Source organism: Battus philenor, unplaced genomic scaffold, assembly GCF_028537555.1.
Source record: "Battus philenor isolate CCGP_79_NKW_IND1 unplaced genomic scaffold, ilBatPhil1.0.hap1 SCAF_17, whole genome shotgun sequence".
NCBI lineage: Eukaryota > Metazoa > Arthropoda > Insecta > Lepidoptera > Papilionidae > Battus > Battus philenor.
In genome coordinates, this window is record NW_027181679.1 from 7,997,942 (window position 1) to 8,010,367 (window position 12,426).

At 31.5% G+C, this 12,426-nt stretch overlaps 2 protein-coding genes across 2 annotated transcripts; both read left to right on the top strand.

The window, feature by feature from the left end:
- Positions 1–629: 629 nt before the first annotated feature.
- CIA30 (complex I intermediate-associated protein 30) lies at positions 630–10,950 on the top strand. Its single transcript, XM_068763129.1, has 5 exons — positions 630–1,036; positions 7,235–7,452; positions 9,611–9,796; positions 10,629–10,773; positions 10,843–10,950. The coding sequence occupies exons 1-5, from the start codon at positions 742–744 to the stop codon at positions 10,920–10,922; spliced, it is 924 nt and encodes a 307-aa protein (XP_068619230.1). The 5' UTR covers positions 630–741; the 3' UTR covers positions 10,923–10,950.
- On the top strand, positions 4,597–6,704 carry LOC137919906 (transforming acidic coiled-coil-containing protein 3-like). Its single transcript, XM_068763126.1, has one exon. It carries the CDS (start codon positions 4,700–4,702, stop codon positions 6,077–6,079), a length of 1,380 nt encoding a protein of 459 aa, XP_068619227.1. The 5' UTR covers positions 4,597–4,699; the 3' UTR covers positions 6,080–6,704.
- Positions 10,951–12,426: the final 1,476 nt, after the last annotated feature.

The window sequence follows — 12,426 nt, forward strand, 5'->3', positions numbered from 1 at the left end:
CCAAAAATTACACAATTAATGGTAAAAATGTACTTTATAAGCCTGTACAATAATTTTTAATTTAACATTTTTTTGGCGTTGATCTGGATTTTTAAAATAAAGTTTTTAATTCGGTAAGTATCAATTTTGTACTGAGATTAAGAAATTCTTTATTGTTAACCTATTCGAGTCAATTTTTAAAATAAAAACTGATAGGTATTCCGCGCAGGTCCAAAATTTAAGAAATAACATCTAGATAATTTTAAAATTATGTTGCTATTATTTCTAATGAAACAATACTGACTGTGAAAGATGTTTTGAAAATTTTAGTTGATTAAAAATATTTATAATTAACAATGAGTAATTTAGTAATAAATAATCTATTTTGTGTAAAAAAATTCTAACAAGCCTTGTGTTATTATGTTTTTGTTAATATTTTTTAAAAATTCATTTAATCTTCTTTCTTAAGTAACCCTTGAATGAACCAGATTTGGTGAATAAAAATAAATATTAAATTGTATGTAACAAGGAAGTTGACATTTATAATGATGTTTTAACAATTGTTTAACGCTGGAACTTTATCTCTGACAACCGCCTAGATGAATGTTTATTTCAGCTTTTAGGTTATGTTTTGATTTAGCATATTTCTCTGTATTGGAAAATATTCAAATAGAATTTATGAAATATTTTACAAACCAAATAAAAATATTTCTCTTTAGATCTTCATAGGAAACAATGAATTAATTAATAATAATTACAAAAATGTATACGTTATGTAACAAATTATTAAAAAACTACATTCCTTTTCGTAATTATTCTGTCCTTTGTAAGAAGTTGGACAATAAAGTTATACTGAATTATAGACCTACACTTCCGCAAATAAACCGAACTTTATTTTGGGAAAAAGATAGAAAAGGCGGCTACCAAACAGAAACTAAAGTATCGTATATTGAACACATAAAAAATGGTTTTAAAGAACTCAAAATTGAACTTAAACTGTTCGCTCAAGAAATGAAAGAATTTATAGAAGCAGATCCAGTGTTAATAGCGAGGCCGGGTATGTACTACATTAAATTGGAGTATTTTTTAGGGAACAAATTTCAAAATCTGCATTGTAATTTATTTGGTGGACTGAACTAATTTTTCATACACAGAAGCCGTGTTTTCTATACAATTTTTCTTTAAATTAATTCTTCCCCTTTTTGAGGAATATATTTTAAAAATGAATTATGGCAGTAGTAGATCTACTAATCTACATGGATAGAGTAATGTTATATATTGTCAAGAAAAGAGTTATGTATTTTATTATATTAGTATGTGTTATGTAGACTAACTCATTATGACATCTTTAGAATCAATATCATCATCATCATTCCAGTCATAGGTTGTTCACTTTGCTGCTAGACATAGGCCTTCCGTAGATTTCAAATCAGACCAGTTGGAAGCAGCCTGCATCTTGCATCTTTTTTAGAACCATAAGCATCTTCTCTAGAAATTGGAAATTATAGATAGAAATATTACTTTCACTAAGTAGAGGTCAGCTAAGAATAGATTTTATACTGAGGGAGCATCTACATCCATAAAATAATATTAATACATATTAGATGTTTGATCTTTTTTTAATTAATATATAATTTTGGTAATAATATATGATACTGGATAATTGTTTCTATTGTTTATTTGCCAAATTCGGAAAGTAGCTCAAGATCTTCTTGGGTAGCCTAAACCAGAAAATGTCATTGAATATCCTCATAAAATTGAAGTTTAATATTATTGCTGCTGTTCTTCCCATTGGGCCATCAGACTCAAAAAAGGTACCAGATCTAGACTTTTTCATTACCAAGAACATTGCATCCAGTCAAATAGACATAGAAGAATGTACTGACCTGTCATCAAACCATACACCAGTCATTATTAACCATCACTGAAAGGCAATCAAGGAATCTACAAAAAGAGTGTACAACCAAAAAAGAACTGCAATTATTACAAAATCAAAATAACCAAATTGATAAAACTTGATCTTCTACTCAGTACCCCGGAAAGCATTGAAGCAGCTGTTGAATTTCTTAGCAAAGATATCCACCTGTCAGTAGAAGAATCTACTCCCTTACTAAGTCCCAAAACACATAAATTTCAATGTTCTAAGTTAATACAAGACAAAGTAAATGAAAGAAGATGACTGTGAAAGAAATGTCATTCTACAAAATACCCCTGTGTCAAAAACGTCTTTAACAAGGCCTTAACTTAAATGCCTGATCTGCCAAGCTGATAGTGATCGCCTTTAAAAACAACTAACAAATCTCATTCCATACAAAAATAGTAACTACTTCCACTAGAAGACAACAAAGAGAATGAAAAGACTGAAATTACATATATGTCCCATAAAACAGCAGATAATAAATGGGCAAGAACTAAAAGTGAAAAGGCTGAAGCATACTCAATGCATCCTGAACATGACAAAGAAATATGTATTCCTTGACGTGTCTTTGCAGATGTGCTAACCATTGAAAAATGCTAATCCCAAGAAAGTAAGGGAAGAAATTGTTGAACTATCAGAAGGTAAAATACCAGGCTACTATGTAATAGACGCAAAGCTACACAAGCAGCTACCAAAAAAGGTGTGGTAGATGGTAGATGATCACTGCAATCTTTAATGCATGTCTGAGGCTAGCACACTGACCCACTCAGTGGAAAATAGTATAGATTATAATGATACCCGGCAAACTTCTGCATGAAGCAAGTTCCTACCGACCAATAAATATGCTCCCCAAAACCATTGCAGACATTCCTTCTAGAAGTTATTCTTAGGCATCAATTTGGACTTGGAGAATAACATGGAACTATGGAACAGATACATCATATTGCAGGCACCATATGTTGTATACTGTGTCAGTGTAACAGTTATTGATTTGCTATATTCCTGGATTCAATAGAGGGTGGCATGAAGCGCTCTTATTCGAGTTTAAACTGCTTCCATACTCTTTCTTTCCAATCATAGAGTCTAGACAAGAGGTACTGCCACAGGGCAGTCAATATATTGGGTCCCATACTGTACCTGATCTTCACTGCAGACCTGTCAACACATGCTGACACATTGATGGCCACATATGCAGATGACACCACCTTTCTGTCAACACATAATAATATAGATATTGTATCTGCAAAACTACAAGACCATGTATATGAAGTGGAAAAAAGGCTTCATCAATGGCTAATCTAAGACAATCAAATCACAGTAAATCGATTAATTTTACTTACATGCTTAGTGGGCAGACATATCCCCTCACAAAATAGCAAAGTGTGGAAATATCCCAAACTGCAGATGCGAATGCAAAAGTACTTGGATAGAAGAACAAAAAACTCAAATCTATGTACTGGTTAGTGGGATGCAAGTCAAAACCATCACCTGAAAGTTAGTTATCTATTTACAAAACCATCCTAACACCAATCTGGACTTACGGTATCCAGCTTTGGGGTACAGCTTACAACAACTATATTGAAATACTGCAGAGATTTCAGTCAAAACATTGAGTGCCATGCTGAATATCCCCAGCTATATGAACAACATTTTTATACACAAGGCCATAAAGATTCATACTGTGAAACAGGAGATCACTGGGACATTATCACACGAGAATACTAACTCATCAACAAACTAGCATCAAAGCTTAAGGGCGAAAGAAGTGTCACAAATTACCATCTGAAATGGCATAGTGTGCCTACCCTGGCCTTGCGATTTGACTGTAAATAACAGGAACACAAGTAGTTTCCTTCTGATATCTCAAATCCAAAATTGACTCTATCCCAGCAGAATGGCTTATTATGTATCACAGATCACCATGTTGCAGAAACAAGGAAAAAAATATTGGTGTTAAGTGAAGAAGACTAAAGAATGTCTATAATTATATAAACAAATTTCTTGTCAGTAGCTTTCTTATGACTAAGGACCATGGCCAAACAATTCTGAGGGCTTTGAGGATTGATGAATTAGTGCAGCGCACTGTCCGTGTGATCTTAACTTATAATAACATTAAATAACCTATACCAAAGCATTTAAAAAATTTTGCTTATTAGAAACGAGAAATTTGTAATATTTTCATACAGTATTTTCCATAAAAACCTTGGAATGTCATATATTTTGAACGACTTTAAAACCGAATGTCATAACCTGAATACAACCAATGCAATGAAATGGTCCTCTGGATTATTTTTTAGATAAAATTGTACAAAAATTAAAAAATAGATTGAAAATTAAAATAAACGTTGAAAGAATTTAAGGCTTATTGGTGCGGTACAATCTGGTGAAAACCTTCAATTTATATAAGCTATGCAATAACAATTATAAAAAACTTAATAAAATAAAGTGAAATTACGTACTTAACGTAATTTTACTTTATTTTAATAAGTTTCCTATGTCACATGCTTATTAAATATTATATGTAAAGTTATTATAAGATCGTTTGGTATAAATCTAATTACCAATATTAATTAAAAATAATTCGTTTTTAAAAACTAAGTTTTCTGTGCAATCTCGATTTTTTATATAAACTGGTAACCCTTTGTAGTCCTTCCTATTCATATGTCAAATTTAAAAATATAGTATCCGTTAGATGTTGGAATCGTTTCTGTGAAGGTATTTTGTGTTTTATTTTTTACGTCAGGAGTACAAAAATAGACAATAACGTTAAGTTCTACTTTCACGTTGTGCGAACAAAACGCGATGTTAAATCCGAATTACAGTGAAAACATGGCTCCAAAAAAACCAGAGGAACATATAGAAAAACTGTCTGATGTAACTGTTGACCTAATGACTGGTGTGGAATTTGATGGTATTTGCGATGTAACTATGCAAGAGATCCCGACATCCGATGATGTTTTCTTAGATTCGTCTAGCTTGGATTATCTTGTAAAATGTAGTGAATCGAATCGAAATCAAGCAATTAACGACAGAGCAAAAGAAAGTTTATTTGTAAAATTCGATCCACTTTATGCTCAACAAAAACTTATTCAATTTGGGTCTAGTTGTACAGACTCAGCGGAGAACTCGGAGTGTGACGTTGGGTATGAAACGGGTAGCACTACATCTACGGACAATTACGTCGCTACCCCAAAGCATTCATTATCTATGGGGGCATTATTAATTAAAGAGAAACCAATGCAAGCAGTTCCTCCGGTAATAAAACCAGATGTATCCAAATTAGATTCTCCGAGATCAGTTCCGGCATTAATTCGCAGTGTGTCCGCTATTTTACCACCAACTCGAGTAGCAACGGAAAGACTAATAAGCATCGCTGGGAGTACGCCTCCAACAGCTGCTCCCAGAAGCCCACATTTCACAAATTATCACAACCACAACCAGGACATTGATCGCCTCCAATCACTTAGAGTTATTCTACAAAAACAAGACCAGGAAGTGTTACAGTTGAGACAAGAATGTAGAGAATTAAAATCTGCTCTACAAGACATGCAACATAAAAATTCTAAAGAAATTGAAGAGTTACAGGCACAAATTCAAAAGTTAAAAAGTGAAAATAGTAACTTAAAAGACAAGGAAATTCAATTATTGCACCAAGTAACTGAAAAAGATCTTGAAAACAAACAAAAGTGTATTGTACTTGAGGAATATGAAAAAACAATCTCATTTATGATTGGAGATCATCAAAGCGAAAATGTTCAAAGTCAGGAAACAATAAAGAAACTTACATTGGAGCGAGATGAAGCGTTGCAGCATCTTTTGAACATTGAGGGTTCTTTTAATGACCTTTTAGCAAAGTATGAAAAATCTAAGAGTGCAATTATACAGATGAAAGAGAGGGAGAAAATATTTGAAGACCATATTCAGGAATCTCAAGAAGCTTTAAAAAAATATGGAGAGCAATATAAAAGTTTAAAATTAATAACAACAAATAAATTGAACGAAGCAAATGAAACATTGGAGGAAATTCAAAAAAATCATAATATGGAGATAACAAAGTTGAATGCATCATTAAAGAAAAATGAGGTTACCATATTATCACTTCAAGAGTCTTTAACACAGAAAACAAGGGAGAATGAAAAACTTTTTAAGATTTGTGATGAACTGATTAATGGTGTGAACTAAATAATTAATTTTGACAAGTTTTACTTGCAGCTAAGTAGTATGTATTACTACCAGATCACCTTAAACCTATTCTATCAGCTCCCACCGTCCATTGACTATTTAATAATGTGCCTTAAATCAAAGAAAGTTAGCCTTACATTTAACATATAAATTAAAATAGTGTTACTTTTATTTGACCATTTTCATAATAAAAGAATGACTGTTTTACAGAAAAAAAGCCTACTTTCACAACCACTTGGACTACCTCTGTCTAATATTATTTCTCATATACAGGAGACATTAAATTTTACTAAACAGTATTTGACAAATTGGTATTATAAAGTTAGTACATGCTATTTTTAAAGTGTCTTTTGTATTGACTGTTACAACAATATAAATATAAGTTATGAGACATGGAATCTATGTGATATTGTTATTATTTTAAAAGTAACTCTGTAATTATTATAATCTCTGTCTAAAATTTTCTGTTTGTAATTTCAAGGTAAATATTGTGACATACCTAAATTTTTTTAAACAATAGTGGTCACAGTATGGCTAGAGAATTTAAAAAAAATTATTGGTGCTTTATTATTTTGTGGCTGGTACTTAAAAAAAAATACCATGAATCTCATTACTATTGATAAAATATTATTTTAATTTGTTAGTATTATTGCATATTTATTAATATTTGAAATTACTTGATATCTATAATCCTATATATAAATTTGTGATATGTATTAATAAAAGTTTAAAAATAATGTGGTTGTAACTTCTTTGTAATCTTTAAGGTTGAAACGAGTTATGTTTCATTTTTAGTTTCAAGTTAAATTATTAAATAAATTTTTCAGAAAAATGCCATAAATGTTTCAATTGTAAAAGATCTTTTAATTTCCATTTAAACTATAAACATTTTTTTTGTTATTTATGATGTTACTACTACTAGTTATAAATTAATGATGTAAATGCCCTGTATTTAATATTATGGATTAAAAAAACTCCCATGTGTCTCTAAGGGTTTTTAGTCTAAAACCTTTTTCAAAGCAGTAAAACCTGAGGGAGTACTCCTTAGGGAGTATTAGCTTGGGCCAACAAATGGAGAAAACAAACTTAAAGAACATATTTTTCATGGACAACTGCTTTTAAGTGTGGCGGGATATATATTTTAAATTGTTTCAGGTGAAACTGATCTTCTTTGGTGTTTCAATGAACCGACTGTACTTGACAAGTTTGTCACAACGAGTGACAGTGATCATAATGAGGGTTATAGCAAGTGCAGCTTCAAAATGAGTTCAGCAGGGCGAGCAAATTTCTATGGACATTTGGATGTTCGGGTTCCTAAAGATGGACGTATAAAGAAAGCTGGGTATTGTGCCATCAGGTCTAAGAGAATTAGGGTAAGATTATAACATACTTATTAGTGTAAAAATAATTCAGGTAAACCGTAAGAAAAATTTTTGCAGTTTTTCCACAAAATATTTATAGCGGGCTTAAAAATAAATAAAGAGACTAATAAATTTTTGTATACTTAAAGTGAAGTGTAAAAAGCTTAAAAACTACTCTTACAATTTAAGTAAATGTAAAGATATTATTCTCATTAAATCATAGTTTTAATTATCTCTTCAAATTGGTTTTACTGCATATGTATAGTTATCTTACAGCTGAAATGATGATGATGTAACAGTTCATCACCCTTTGGATATATTCAAATAAATATTTTTTTATATCTATTTGGTATAATTTTATAAGATTTGGAAATATCAAACATTCAGCAAAGTAGTAGGACAACATACAAACAATTATTTTCTTTAAAAAATATATTACATAAGCAAGATCCGTTTTAAAAAATACATAATCAATTCAATTTTGTATCGAATATATATCGCGGTTTCGAAAAATATTTTGAAGAGATCTAGTGCTATGGTTATGTTTATCAAATGTTTAAATAATTATTAAAAGACAACGATTGATATAACCAAAATGTGTACTGTCGTTTATTTTTGAAAGTAAAGTATCAAGACTGTTAAAGCGTTTATTTGGTAGGAAGTGGTAGGTATTATGTCTAACCCGGGGTTTTCAGAACATCGTTATAAATATGTAAAGCAAACAGACAATCATCATATACCACAAGTTTTTGTTCGGTGGAACCCAAATTTAATAATCTTACACTAACAAAAGTATATTTAGTATCGCCTCTTCTTCCGTCGTCGCGTGAAGCCACGTATGTTAGTTTTGGAAGCTAAAAATATAAACATGGCCGACCCACAAACAGGATGGACGCGTCCAGTGAAATAAGGAAGTTTAATTTATTTTAAGATGCGTTTTGCAATACAGCTTAAAGGAATACACACAAACATTTTTGTTTTCAACATCCGAAAGTAGAACAGATTATTCTAGCGGGACATAAATGTTTAAAGCTTCCGGAATGTAATAAAACATGAAGCACTGGACAAATTTATAATTTTATTCTACTTTAATTCTTATATTAATTTCAAGTTTTTTTATTACTGTAGTGATATATAAATAGTCTATGAAAATAGTTAAAAGCCATAATAACATTTTGATAAAGTATTAAGATATTCCATTTTATTTTATCTGGTTAAAGACGAGCGTAGCTCAGAACTAAGGATGTCGACTCATCAGTTGGACGGAACATCTACTAGTTATAATCGCCAGTAGATGTTCCGTCATAAAGCCTACCCATAGATCGTCCGTTGTCCAATAATATCATTAGACATAAGTCCAGCAGTGGACGGTCCTACCGCTGAATGCTTAATGATTAATTTATATTTATTTAATGACATATATAATATGTCTCTCAAAAGTTCATAATGAGAGAATAAATAGTTCTAGTCACCCTCTCGGACGTCCTTGAGTATGAATACTAAACAGATGTTGATGATGTCTCCTCGAAAGGGGTCCTTGAGTTTTGTCATTCTAGGGAGCGCCCCCTAAGCGACCTGAGAGCTTTGCACCCTCCCAAACTGTATGAGTGTCATAATGGAGTCTCTTTATAGACGTTAAGCTTAATTCAATTAAAGTGTGATTTACTCAACCATTTACTGTTTCTGATAAACTTATTATACCTCTGTCTGTTTCTACTGCGAAACATTTAGTGTTTACACTTATTTCGATATATGGACATCCACATTTAACACAAAAAGACTATTATATATACTTATTTATTCGCTCTTCTTACACATTGTGTATTGGCGAACTTAATGTCGTATAGGACCGTGGAATGCTATGAGTACTAACAGATCTATTCTTGATCAACTCCGTATAAAGACCAGGCTCTCCACCATCTGCTACAAGCGTAGTTGTACGAGCCAAGGCTTCAAAAGCTTAATGGATAAGACTAAGCGCCCTTTGCGCTCTGTCCCCTCGAAGTTGTGGATACTATAAATGCCTCTTGAGCCGAGTGTAAACCAGGTTAAAAAAAATTCTAGCTTACTCCAAGAATCACTTTTATGGAATCTAGTGGATGGAACACCTGATCTGTATTTATTTTTCTTATCAAAATTTTGTAACGAATTACATGTTTCTACATTATAGAAATCATTTAAACGTGAAACGACTTATGATTGGAGTCTGTACAATACACTTGTTTTAAAAGTTAGAGGCGACGGCAGATCGTATTTACTAAATATATCCTGCGAGGGTTACTATGATATAACCTGGAATGATATTTATCATTATGTACTGTACACGAGAGGTGGACCTTACTGGCAGATTGCTAAGGTGAGTCTATCCAATTCCATCAGTATTACTATACTTTAATCCTGCAACTCCACACGAATTTATATCCCGGTAGGAGTCGAAATGAGGGCTTACAAAGTATGGGGTGTTTATCATATACGCTACGTACTACAGAAAATAAATGAAATGACGTCGTGCTGCCTGCTACTTTTCCTGTTTGCATTTTTCTTCGATATCGGTATTCGGCTAATTAGTAGACCTTCGTTACGGTTAATAAAAAACGAGAAAACAAGATGGCCTCCGAGATATTGGAGTTTGAAGGAGGTGTCTTTGCGGGCTTGCATCGCGGAGGTTGTTGAACAGATTTTTGAATAATGCTTCTCCGTTTTAAAGATTCTTTAACTTTTATATTTATAGATCGATTTAACGCGCCATACAAAATTGCGTAATTAAACAAATTAATGTTATTGTATACATCAAAATATAAATATAGATCTATGTACTTTAAAAATAATTTAGTTATATTATTGACGTCTTTCTTGAGACATATAATTTTGATTGTTAAAACGTATGATTGCTGTCTGGGCCCTGGTCTATATCATCGCAGATATAAGACCACTTAATCAAAAATTTTAATGAACCCGCAAAAAAATTGGGTTTTAATAATTAACAAGAACAAGGTATAAATAGCTATGTATAACGTAGAAAATACTTAAAAAATTATGATCAACATCTAACGACGTCTGTTTCATGCACACAAGTCCAATGCTCGCGCGAGAGATGGCTAAAATAAATCATCGGCTATAGAAACTTATTTTTATAATGCATGAGGATGAGTTCATCCAACATTTACTAATGCAAAGGTTTTTTTTAGATACCTTTTTCAAAATTTGTGTTGGGGTCGAAAGGAAGACTACAAGATAAACAAAACCGTATGAGGTTTGACAAGATAACCCACTTTGGAATTTCTTGCGGTGATAAAATAAATGGTCCATTTAATCTTGAAATTGAATATATAGGTAAGAGGTTAAGACATAAATAAATACACCGCATATTTTTTCCATTTATTAATTGTCTTATCATTTTAGGTTTGGAATTTGACCCGACGCACGATGAAGAATTTGCCTACGAAATGTATAAAACCGAAAAATATATAGTAGGCGTATAATTATATTAAATCTAGTTAAATATAAAGAATAAATGTAAGAAGTATTGTGTGCGTATTTTTTATAACCTCATAATACAAAAAATTTCTATTTCAATTATACAAAAATTTAATTATCGTCTCGTGAAAAACTATTTTTTATTTCTGCCAAATTGCAGTATTACTTTATATTTTTTTTCCATTTTTAATTATTATTCTTTAAGCATTAAATCACTACACTTACATACACTAAAAAAAAAATTATTTATTTATATTTGCAACGTAACAAAAACGTGCATGATTATATCGATAAATAAAAGATTGGTAGTTTATGTAGCGGTAGTATAAAAGGACTTATCGCTCGAGGCGAACATTATCTGACAACCTTTGGATGGAGATAATGGTAATTACGGAAAGGGCAGCTTAGTGCGTACATAATAGTGAATAAGATATTAACAGTATTTCTATACTGTTACGGGGTGACCAAGCTCTTTGATACTGTGAGTCATTTTTCGAAATTTGAACGCATTTAAAACATGCAAAAAAATGTTTTTAAAAATATAAACATTGAAATTATTTAAACAAAAGCACAAAATATGTGCATTGAAGTTACATATAATCGCGTATATATGACAGCACTCAATACTTGAGGTGCCGGTTAATTAATAATGTTCACACCAGTAACACGTTTCGTTTTACCAGGAGCTAACATAGGTAATATAAATTCAAATATTGATATAATGTGACAATCGGAGCCAAAAATAATCGTTCAATGATCCGTTTGTGGCTCGCGAACCGCAGTTTGGCCACCCCTGGTATAAAATATAATACAGACTAGACACAAATAATTTTCCCAAAAGTCAACATGTTTATATGTACGTACTACACAAAATCGTACATCTCTAGATATAAAATATATAGTCATATTAATTACACCATTTATAACTCAACGGGTTGACGTACTTTTAAGATTTTTGTATGTATTCATTTGAAATAATATAATAAGTAAAAAATATGATATTCGTCAACTTAAATAGCATCAGCCAGCCGTGTCCAAAATTTTACTAAATAATTATAAGTAAAGTTGGGAATCCGATATCTATTCATTCATTTACTTATTATTATACTTATATTTATTTACTACATATACTTACACATTTAGTTGAAACGAAGTTCGCAAAGTAAAATATTAAAAAATATAATACTCTAATAAAAATGACTAAGTACCTAATATCTCCCATGAGGAAGTTAGCTTAGCCATTTTTAAATATCTAGTAGGGATTTTGGACGACTAATTACTACTGGCAATGCATTTCGCAACTTAAGGGATCACAGTTTACTGTGGATTTTTGCATAAATACAATAGACTTATGCACTCCTGGCTTTGCGGCATCTTCAATTTCATGATCTATGATCTGTGCGATTTTTGAGTCGTGTAGAAAAAGGAATCCAGATTTAAGGTAAGAAAAGGATTAATAATACAAATATATAGAGAATGGAAATGTGGATATGCCAGCGAAGTACGATA